Source organism: Sceloporus occidentalis, unplaced genomic scaffold (genome assembly GCF_023333645.1).
Source record: "Sceloporus occidentalis isolate IW3139 unplaced genomic scaffold, rSceOcc1.0.p SCAF_38, whole genome shotgun sequence".
Taxonomy (NCBI): domain Eukaryota; kingdom Metazoa; phylum Chordata; class Lepidosauria; order Squamata; family Phrynosomatidae; genus Sceloporus; species Sceloporus occidentalis.
The window spans coordinates 3,063,251-3,075,399 of record NW_028317018.1 but is presented as its reverse complement, the minus strand read 5'-3'; the positions used below and the strand labels follow the sequence as shown (position 1 = coordinate 3,075,399).

The 12,149-nt window shown below is 36.9% G+C and overlaps 1 protein-coding gene across 1 annotated transcript in view; it reads right to left on the bottom strand.

The window, feature by feature from the left end:
• LOC149290636 (glutaminase kidney isoform, mitochondrial-like) overlaps positions 1 to 6,883 on the bottom strand; it is a 36,491-nt gene extending 29,608 nt beyond the window's left edge. Inside the window, exons 1-2 of the mRNA XM_089488382.1 lie at positions 6,842 to 6,883; positions 1,426 to 1,458 (exon numbers count right to left, since the gene is read on the bottom strand). Coding sequence (XP_089344508.1) covers positions 1,426 to 1,458; positions 6,842 to 6,883 — 75 coding nt within the window. The remainder of the gene's footprint in view (positions 1 to 1,425; positions 1,459 to 6,841) is intronic.
• Between the last annotated feature and the right edge of the window lie 5,266 nt (positions 6,884 to 12,149).

Below are 12,149 nucleotides of genomic sequence, written 5' to 3'. Positions count from 1 at the left end.
ACATTTAACTAATTGAACAGGGAGGGAGACCAGTGGCATCTGCATGGTAAGTTGCAGCATTGGGGTTTTAAAAGTCTGTACTAGTGACCAACAGAGTCGCTCGTGCAGACTTTTAAAACCCCAATGCTGCAACTTACCCTGCAGATCCCACCGGCCTCCCTGTTCTATCAGTTAAATGTCCGTACGAGCGACCAATAAAGTCGCTTGTACGGACATTTAACTGATAGAACAGGGAGACCAGTGGGATCTGCCGGGTAAGTTGCAGCATTGGGGTTAACTTTTTAACTTTCATTAGGGGTTAACTTTTTTTTTTAAAGGGTTAAGGGGCCGTGCGAGTGAGCCTATTGGTTGCTTGCACAGCCCTTTAACCTACGGATTTCCGCTCCCGTTATCTAACGCAGCATCGAAGGGGTTACAACTTACAAAGGCCGTGCGAGTGAGCCTATTGGTCACCTGCAGGAGGTCCCTGTAGGCGACCAATAGGCTCATTCGCACTGCCCTGTAACCCATGACGGCGAACCTGCGGATTTCCACTTCCGGGAACTGCCGCGATGCCGCGAAGACAAGGTAAGTTAGAAGGGGGGGAGAATGGTAGACGAAGACGATCACGAAGATCTTCGTGGTGTGTGTCTTCGTCTTCACCTACGTTTTACCGCCGCTGTCTTCTCTTCGGCGTGTCTTCGGAACGAACACGAAAACGCACTCTTCGTGTTCGTTTTCATGTTTGCACGAAGACGAATGCACAAGTCTACCAATTACCTTCACAAGCCACATAATTAGTTACATTAAGTCCACGTGTGCAATCTAAGTGCCACATGATCTCAGTATATATACAGTTGTTCTGAAAGGCACCAAAGTCAGCAGGGACTGGGAAACCAGTCAGGATTTAAGGAATAATGGATGGTGCTAAATACAGGGAAATTCTTGAGGGAAACCTGTTTCAGTCTTCCAGAGATTTCAGACTGGGACGCCTTCCAGCAAGACAATGACCCTAAGCATACTGCTAAAGTAACACTCGAGTGATTTCGCCTTGGAGAACGGGCAAAAATCCCAGTGGCTAGATGTGCCAAGCTTACAGAGACGCAAATTGCTGCAAAGGTGGCTCTACATAGTATTGACTTGGGGGAGTGAATAGTTATACACGCTCAGGTTTTCTGGGTTTTTTTTGTCTTATTTCTTGTTTGTTTCACAAAAAAAAAATATTTTCAATTTTCAAAGTGGTATACATGTTTTGTGAATCAAAGGATACAAAGCCCAACAAATCCATTTTTATTCCAGGTTTTAATGCAACAAAATAAGAAAAATGCTAATTTGGGTGAATATTTTTTGCAAGGCACTGTACCTGTCATCATGCTGCCAGTACACACTCCAAGAGCACATGGCATTATCCCATGAAGATCATAATAATATTAAAAAAATACTTACATAGTCAAATTTTTCAGCATTGCCAGATCCTTGCTGTAAAATAAAATGTGAAAAACAGGAATAATTGTTACATTTTAAAACGCAGAAAAGATAATCCTCCCCCCACACTCACAAAACATTCATCAAATGGTGGCACTTTTTAATACTAAATCACTTTAATATTGCATACTCATCTTTACAAAAAACAGTAAATAAATCTAACATTACAGTGCTTAGCAAGATGTTGTGTTAAATGCAAGATGTTAAAGATGTAGAAAATGTAAGAGATAGAATAAAATGGAGGCCAGAATTGTAATGTTACAATATGGCTAGGAACAAACCAAAGCACAAAGATTAATACAAGTGAACGTCAAGAGTGCTAATAATCTAGGAAGGGAGACGGGGGGGAAAAATAGCACTTAATAAATTATAATAATGCTTATTCTCCAAGGATCAAATAAGTGGAATACGTTTGCTGCAGTGGTCACTGTGTTCACTGAAATTCCTGGCAACACTTCACTGAAAAACACTGACTGGTTACTTAGCCTACAGCTGTCAGTCAGGCAGCAGCCCAAGGAATCAGTGTTAGTATGCGTATGTGCATGCACATGTTCCAAATGTTTTCTCCTTGTGTCTGAATTGTGGATCTTACCAGCGCAAAGTTAATTCAGTATAGTCTGGCGTGCCTAGCAGCAGCAAACTGAAGGGCCGAGCACCCAGGGGTGAATTTGTTTTAATAATATTTAAAAATTAAAATTAAAAAAAAAGGGAGGTGACTGCTTCTTCACCAATGATTAACATATCCTTAGTCAAACTATATTTTTCTACCCCATTATTACCAAAAGGTAATTAAGGAATTTTCCATCGTAGCCATTTCAAGCCTGTATGCAACAGGAGTAGCTGGTTTTATTCTAAAGTCTAAACTGTAAATGCAAAATGCCTCTGGTACATGGAGTCATGGTACATGTTAAGATGAAAGGACAGATATTAGAACCCAATTGATACATGAATTTATATTGCCTTTTTTGGAAATCTCTAGGACAAGATAGTGAAAAATAACCATAAAACTGGAATGTCACAAGGCTTTCACGGGACTCACTGCAATTGCTTCTAACAATTAAAATAGTCAAATCTTACAGATGAAATTTTAAAGTAAAGTTATGGTCATGAGAAAAAAAAAAGTTATTTTCCATTACTATATTAACTAAAATAAAAGAAAATACAGCACATGAAAACTAAAAAGTGGACAGTGATAAATGGTTAAGTCCGAAACAGAAAAAATGCAGTTAAAAAACAAGAAAAAAAAATAATGTCTAAAAACACTTTAGAGCATGAAAGACAAACGTAATGAAGACTGCATTTAATCACATCTTGTAAAGAAAGGCAATAGAATTTGTGTAGTACACAGTACATATATAATAGAGTATGGCTGGGGATAGTCACACGTGCTATGACGATTATAGAGTTAATAAATACTATTTCAAGTAATGGATCTTTCTTATAATACAACTAATACATTAACATTCATACATATATAAGTAATTACACTTACAAGAACATAAGATTATTTAAAAAATAGTCAAGGTCAATACCGCACAGTGGGACCATTCAACCCACAGGCTTGTATACGTGACGTGGTTATTCTTCAAGATTAGAAGAAAGAAGCTTTCATCTGTGACAAAGGAAAATATTCTTTGTAGTAAGGACAGTAAAGACGTTCATTACTGAAGGAAAGTGCGCTAAGATGCCTTTAAGAGACTGATAGACACAATTATGGCAAAAGGGCCAGGAAAAGATACACCAACTAATTGGCGAGAAGATTGATGTGGAGAGTAGTCAGGCCTTTATTATGCAGTCATTTGGGAATTAACCAAATCCTCTTTAAGCAACTTTTTTTGATTCGTGTACTAGCTTCTTTTGGATCAACCAAGAGTGGACCTTTGAAGTCTTTAAATCAATTGAGCTGCATATAGATCCTTCAAATCCAACTTGGACTCCACAGCATGTAGCTTTTGGTTTTTCAGTGTTAGGAGGCATCAATATAATGTTCCGGGCTTAGTCAATGGTTGCATCTGCTAAATGTAATTCCCTTTTACATGAATCGTTTGCTATTGGACATATGTTATCTCGGAGCCATGCACATGAGGACACGACGAGGGTCCTCACCTTTACAATGCTACCTCTCCAAACATATAGTAACATGCTGACACGGGGCTAATTTGCCAAATCTCAAATATAATTTTACTATTCAGAAGAAGACTGGATCAAAACCTTATTCTTACAGTCTTTACATGACTATTTAGGGGCAGTTTCATCTTAAAAGAAAGGTGGTAAACAGATTGTGTAGAGTGGCATGGGATTTCATAGCACCATCCATTACATATGCATCCAAACAGGATCGTGAACATGGTTACTTATCCTGTGCACAAGCAATAATATAGTCTGCATTTATAGAGGTGAATTCTAAATCAAATACTATGACGCAGAATACAAATAAAAAAAAGGTACGAAATTTAAGGGTGGCGGTATTTATTCAAATAAACAAATATAACAATTAAATCCAGTGCATTTGCACCTCTAGATGCAGAAATTAAGAATAACATTTAATTAAAACCCCATAAAAAATAAGGAAAAAAAAGAGAAAACGCAAACAAAAAAGAAAAGGAGAAATTACCAACTTCACTGAACTGTTGCAGTTGTCAAATTACAGTATCCCACAGATCCCAACGCTGTAAAATATGCAACAACATTTAAACCACACAAGAGCCTTCAAAATGCATATTAACACATCCTTTACGATCACCAGATGTAGACCATAACAAATGTGTTATTTTATATAACAAATGTCAAGTGGAAAAAGAGCTTTAGTGAATATATACACACACATACATTATTTCCCATATTGCTTAAATTGTACATTCAAATTTCCTGTTACTTTCATCCTAAGGTATGTACAAATATTTCACTTGATCTACATTTTCTGATAACATTAACTAACACAAAATATTAAAAATCACCAAGGCTAGACAAATCCAAGGACCCAGGTAGACATGGCTACTAAAAATTTAAATGTAAGTTTGCGAGCAGGGCTCTCTCCACCAAATGTATCGGTTTGTCTTAGTCTGTCAATTCTTGTCTTGTCATATCCCTTGAATTTATGTATTGTATTAAGCGCTGCGTAAACTGTTGGCGCTATATAAATAAAGGATAATAATAATAATAATAAATGTGGGCCCTAAGTTATATATATATATTAATTTTTTTTTTCTTAACAACTCTTCATGGACGTGTCCCTTTTTGTGCCTGGGGATGTACAAAAAAAATGTTCATAAAGACTACATATGTGTGTCTGGCCTTGGTAACCATCCATGGGTTTGATAATTCTAACATACATGATATACACATGTATGATAATGTTAGTACAGGGGTTCCAACTGCTAAACTACAACTACCAGCCAGCTCATAGAGGATTCATTTAATTTGCTCCTGCATTAAAGAGACAAATGTTTCAAACACTGCAAATTACATTATTACTTAATTGCTACTTATGAGATAAATTCAAGTACTTAATGTTATGCAGGCACGAGTCAAATTTATTTAAGTGCAGAGATCTAGTTAACATTAAATCTCTTTAAAGGTTAGCATGGATTGACATTACTGTACTTAGGAGAGAATACAGCGGTATACGGGAAACAAAAGGGAAAAGAACCAAAGGCTCCAAGCTTTTAAGAAAGAATACTATACACACATACACATAAAAATGCTTTTGTTATGCATTCTCATGATAAAACAATCAACATAGCAATTGTAGAGTGATAAGTTATTGGAACCGTCGATGTTATTGTAAATTACTGACAATCCAAGGTGTCAGAGATAAGTAACACAATTCTACAGAATGCTGTATGTGTCTGCGGTTACGCATTTGTGCGTTATGGATATTTGTAAATATTAAAAATAATTACCCATTTTATTGTGTACATCGCCATATAACAATGGAGGCGTTTGCATTCTTAGATGCCCTACTTATTAAAAACATCAGCAGCAGCCATCAGCAGACGAGAATTACTGAGGAAATAAATCTTAGAGATCTAAGTGGATGAGAAATGCTAAACTCTGTATATTGTATGTAAATCTGGTTTCTCTGTGGTTCATTACTGAACCTTACAGATTTTAAAATGATTTTTTTTTTTTTTTTTTAAATTAAATGTTCAGCTCTGATTTTTCCATACCATTGTAATCAGGAGCCAAGGATCATAGAATGGAAGTAAAATAACAGTTAAAGATGAGGCCGTTGCTTACGTAGTCTACTCCCCTTGTGTCTTTCATGCATAACATTGTTAATGCTAAGACCCTACGCAAAGACAAAATGGCTTATGAGATGTTAAAGGAAACTGAAAATGATTTGCTATGGACAAACTAAGTAAAGGAAAGACTGGAGCAGTTACCTGACCCTAAGGGGTTGGCTTTTGATATTTAGTTATAAGATATATAGATATAAGTTTATATTTTGTAGTTGGTGTGATGTGGGTTAGTTAGTGGGGAGTTAGATGGGGTAAGGGTTAGCTTTATGGATAGGTAGGGGTTAAAGTCATTTAAAAAGAAAAAAACTTTTTTTTAAAATCAAGTGAAAACTACATTTGAATCTAGGTGTCTGGTTAACAAATGTATATTGGTATGTTTTCCCATTTATACTAGCTGGGTGTAACTGAATAAATGTTTGGGTTTTTTAAAACGATATATAAAAATGTCATACATATATCAATATGGTTTGAAAAAAAGCTGTAATTGTCCAAACATGAAGAATGATATGGTACTGCCAACAAAAGCTTCAGGCTAGCGAAGGTATTTGCCAATATCAATATTCAGTAATGTGACAGAATTAGCCTCAAATGATTTGCTTATGTTATAAAGAAAATACACTTTTTACACTTTTCTGATGGAAAACGTAGGTTTGGAGAATTGTGCAAGAGCTTTCTAGGAAGTCACTACATCTCTGCTGAGAAAATGTTGATTCCTTAACACTGAAAGACTTTGGGACAAAAATAAACCCACTGCATTTCTACCCAAAGCCCTAATTTTATGACATCATTTAAAGGAATAGTCATGTCATTTTTTGGACACAATAGATCCTTTATAATAAATAAGCAAATCCTCCGTGCCTCAATGACTGGTACCAAATGTATAGTTCCAGGGAAAAAAAGTTGGTTAAAAGTCAGTTAAGAAGGATCTGCAGGGAATAACAATATATATATATATATATATATATATATATACACACACACACACACACACATACATACACACACCTCTTTCATAAACAGCTAATTTTGTTAAAGGTTATATTTGTAAAATAGTTGATAATGTGCATATTAAGCGTGTTCACATTTTTATGTTAATAAATGAAAGTAATATTTCCTATATTCTAAAGACATCTTACCTTTATCAGAGACGTGATGACAATAGCACCAGCATTCACCATCGGGTTATGTGGCTTCTCTGCAATATTTAAAAGAAAACTGAATTTAAATAACCATCAATTATGGTTACTAGCTTTTAAAAGTCTGACATTAATTCACCAGCCAAACAAATTACATTTTCGGGGGATTGGTTGTGCGTATCCTTGTATGCATCTTTTTTTACTTTGCCGCATTATTTTCTATACTAGTAAAACCAGATCCAGTTTTACATTGAGAGTCTTCAGTCACACAGACATTGCAGGACATGTCGTCAATAGTGGAAATTCCAGGACAGGCATTGGCAACTGGTAATGTAGATCATGAAGGTAATAAGACACTGCCAGATCATGCGAGCGAGTACCAATAGCAGTATTATTGAAGCCAGCAATCTCTCACGCAACACTATCTGTTCATTCTACCCATTGCTTGGTGGACATGCAGCTGCTGTCTCCAGTGATACGTTCTAGTACCAAATTGTATTTCACCCTTTTTAAGTCTTACATTTTACAGTTCTATACACTATTTGTTTAACCCACCCTCTAGGATTAATTCCGTACAGGTAGGGTTGACAGGACAGTGTGCAGGAGAGCTGTGATTTGGCTACTTCACTCTACTATGCATAAAAAGAGACAAAGAGAGCTTAGCTGGTTAAAACATTTCTTCAAAGTCTCTTTACGCACTGAATTTTGCATTATGCGAGGTCAGCTCAGCCATTCTTATTTGAGAAGCTGACTGCTGTTGGCTCTTCATAATGATTAGTGAGGCGATAAAAATGAAACCACAACTTTCTTGCTAATTTTCACTTTAGTGAATAAACCCCTCCGTTTCAAGGGCTCTGCGCAATAATTCCTTCCATCAACTTATCTTTATTTCTTAAACTATTGATTATTTATTCAGGAGGTCTTAGTAAGGTCAGGTTGAGAGAACATCAAGAAAAGACATTAAAAATGTTGCTTTGCCATAGAATGCTACCTATCTTGGGCGCCATTTAATTTAGAAACCCAAGGGTAAAATTTTAGAAATGCCCCCCCAAAGCCCTTTTTGGATGTAAAACAACATACCGTATTGGCCCGAATATAGGCCGCACTTTTTTAAGTCTTTAAAGTGGGGGTGCGGCCTATATTCAGGGTCTAGCGCCCGACGCCCGGGACATGCAGTTCCGGGCGCCGGGCAGGCAGCAGGATTATGATACAGATCGCCTGCAGTGGCGCAGGGGACCTGCATCCTACTCTCTGATACGCTCTGACAGCCTCCCCGCCGGCACTTCCCACGGGGGGAGTGCCGGCATGGGAGATTGTCTAAGCGCATCGCGCAGACGTTCACCGGCAGCGGCGATGAGCGTGAACGACCTCCGCTGCCGGCACGTCTGCTCGATGTGCTTTAACAATCTCCCTTGCCGGGAATTCCTACGGGGGGAGTCTATTGAGTTCTATTGAAATGCTGTCAATGAAAGACAACGGAGACAGCACACCGGCAAATGCAAAATCATTAAAGCAACTTGGCAAATAATGAGCATGGCAAGATTAGCAATGGGTGGACGACATGTTTTTTTCGTTATTTTCCAAAGCCATTGCTTGTTTTTGGGTTTTTTTCCATGGATGTGTCAAAACCCATCTATGCTTTTTACGTAAATAACATTCCTCTGAACTCAACACTTTACAGTGACTACCAAATGGGGTCGGAAATAGTTGAAGCAGTAAGAGAGAGATTTGCAATGCTTCATCAAATACTGGGTTTACAGGTCGTGCAAATATGCAAAGCAAAGTGACTGAGGTCAAACGTTATCTGTGTTCTGATACGGTGAACAAACCAGATATCGGCGGGAACTTCCTGCCGCACAATAAAGTGGAGATAACCACAGAGCAAGCAAAGCAATATGGATTTTAGTGGAATATGCTGTCAATAGGTGAGACAAAAAACATCTAATTTTCATATAAAACACAATTCTTAATTACATAATGATTCTATATACAGGTGACTAAGGTTAAGAGAGGTTGCTCCAGTGAGAGAGACAGTCCTTGGGTCCTTTGTTACTTTTTGTACACCAATATCTTGCCAACTTGAACAAGTGGTTCCATTCAACTGAGCACATGGGTGAAAGGGAAATTCCCAATATTTTTTTTTTTATTATTAGCAGTACATTTACATTAAGCTTTACAAAATGCTGTGCTGTTTTCAGCCATTTGCATATTAGCTATTTGTATGTATTCTAGCTGTGGTACTTTAGCCCAATCTATTAGACACACACTTAGATAGAATGGCTCAATGACCCAGCCAAATCACCAGCTAATGAAAGTCTATGGAGAAAGAGAGTTCCTTCTTGTCAAAGAATCAGCTCAGTGTGGTGTTTGAGCAGGGAAAGTCACCCAAAATATCCCGAATGACAAGAGGTTTTTGGCAGTGCTAACTTATATTACTGTATACAGCACTGTATTTATTGTTTCCATGGTATGATTAAGAGAAAAAAAATGGTAAAGAATTCAATAAAATATTTTTAGCTTCCACATTCATAAACCCAAGGTTTTTCTTAGCATTCATTCTTACGCAAGTTTATTTAAAACAAGAGCTATCCACTAAACAAAGCCAAGTAACCGGTTATCCAGATTTAAAAAATTGCAATATATATGTAGTAAAACCATGCCATTGGAAAAATGCAGGACTATTCTTCCTCATTATGTTATCTCGGCCCCATTATTGAGTTGCTGATTGTTGTGGATTGGTTCATACAATCATTTTATGGGGTGGGATGGGAAGAAGGAGGAAAACCTCAGACAATTAGACTGCTTGAAAAACAAAAAGCACAGAAAGCACAGGTTATATTAAGTTTCACATTGTGATGTGATTTCCTGTTTTGTAAAGTTGGCGCCATTTGTTTCATTTTATGTACAAGCTACGGTGTCAGGGAATAACAAAAATATAAACTAAACACTTTCTTTCAGTAAATAATCTATGGCTGGGATTTTCTAAATTAAAAAGCAAGATTATATTTTTCCGTTTTGAGACTAAATGCTCAAAAAAGTCTATGTGCTGAATCATGCATTTTAGTTAGATAAAGCAAAATCAACTTTTGTTTTTCTTACCATCTTCATTCAGAAACAATTTGTTGAATCTTAACCCACTGGGCTCTTTTCCAACATATCTGTGGACATATTCTGTACTAAGGTCATTTACTGCAATGGCGTATTTTAGGGGCTTCACACATGACTGGAGACAAAACGGGACTTTGGTATCTCCGACTGAATGCCTACGAGAACACAGATTAGAAAAATTGATATAAACAATCTCAATATCTAAAACAATTAAAGCTGTTATAGTTAACAACTAAAGCACACCAGCCTAAAAAAATGTTCTTGCTCTTCTTGTTTCCAACTTTCCTGTGGCTGGGCTTGCTGCATCACAGAGAGACGGAGGTCGGTCTATGCTGGGTGTGGATTAGTTACTGACCAAAAAAATCATAGAGAGAGGAATCGCAAAATCAAATCATGTCTCATGTGGGCTGAATTTTGGTCTCTATGGTTTCTTCTGCCAGTAACAGAAAGAAGATCAAGAGCTAATCCTCTGGTTTTCATAATGTAGGCTATAACGGCACAGAAAATGGTTTAACCCTTTAACTTTAGGACTGGCTCAAAAGAAAAGTGCACATACAATAAAATTGATAAAAGAAAAAATAAATATAAAGTATTATAGCTGGAAATTTTCATTCAGAAAGAAGCCAATCTTTAACTGCTCTAATATTTGTTCTACAAGGACACCATAAAGAAAAGCTGAGTTAAATGAATAACAATTAGGAATAGAGAGAAGATATTAGAAATATGTTCAGCTGCCCAATAAACAAATTATTATTATTTCATTTTTTATTGAACCATTTTTTTATGGTCCTGTTTCACTCACAATAGTATGGTCAAATTAAAATAAGAATATGTCACTAGTGATTGGGTAGTCAAAATATCATCATGGGATAAACTATTTTTGTCCTTTATTTTGATTACGCTATTTAACATGCACTTAATAATGTATCTATTTTGCAATCATTTTGCCATTTCTTTGGTATGGAAAGAAAAAACAGTCACACTTAAATTATAGTTTGAGCAATGCAAGAAGTGGGTAGGGCAGCTATAGAAGGGATACTAGTACAATGGTGGGGGGGAAGAAGAAGACAAGAAACGGATGTTACCTCTGACCATCTATGGTGCAAATTGATACTCCCCATAAATCTGGACTGAATTTAGACAGTTGAGGAATGTAATCAGCAACCTGTGAAGAGAAAAAAAACAGCAGTATGCACATTTACTCAGAGGACTGGGGTTTGTGAATGGGCATGGAAGGTACTAGGGTTGGTGCTGTGCAGCCAAGCTTGCTGGAGGCCACAGACCATGAACAGAGCGTGGGTTCCTTGGATATCCTGACTGATCAGGAAGCTGCAGGCAAGAAGCCTATCTAGATTAATCAAGGAGGCTACCTGTACATTTCCAGGTCCAGAAGAAATGAATAGAGAACCCTGCCAGAAACCAGCTAGACCAACCGAGCATCTGAACCCAGAGAAGAATGAGCCATTTCTGTAATCCAGCAAATACAGTGTATGTATGTGGGTTTTTTAAGGTTAGTAATAAAAAAATTAAAAGAACACATTGGGAACTCTACCCTCTTTAGGCATGGTAAAACAACATATTTTGAACTTCAGAAGTGCCAGCTAAATGCCAGATATACACATACATTGTTAGGTATCATGAATACACTATTATATATAATATGGCCCAAGAGCTAAACACATGCGTGCTATTTAAGGTTTATTTACATATATAATTAACACCCTAAACATAAAAAAATCATAAAAAAAAAATAAAAAAATAATAAAGTGACCTAAGTGATGTCATTGTGACACCACTGGCATAAAAACATATTCAAGAGGTCACTGGTTAAAAACAAGCAATCACGCTTAAAATTTCTTCTATACTGTAGGTACTACAGCTGAACAATGACCCAATTTATGTTCAGCAACATCTCCTGATTACAGTCATACCCCACATACATATTTTTTATGCACCCTTTACATATTACCCTATATTACATACTAATGGCTTTAGGGGTTTGTGGGTAGCGATCTTTTTAAATTACAAAATTACAAAAAGTATTGGTAGGGCTAAGGGGACCCACCCCCCACTATATTTTTTCTGCTTTTGCGCGGTTCCCAGTGCACTATGGCCAACATCCCTTTGTGGACTCTCATACATATTTTATTTTCCCTTAATTTGTTTTGTTTTTTCATTTTTTGGAAGGGGGAGAAACGGG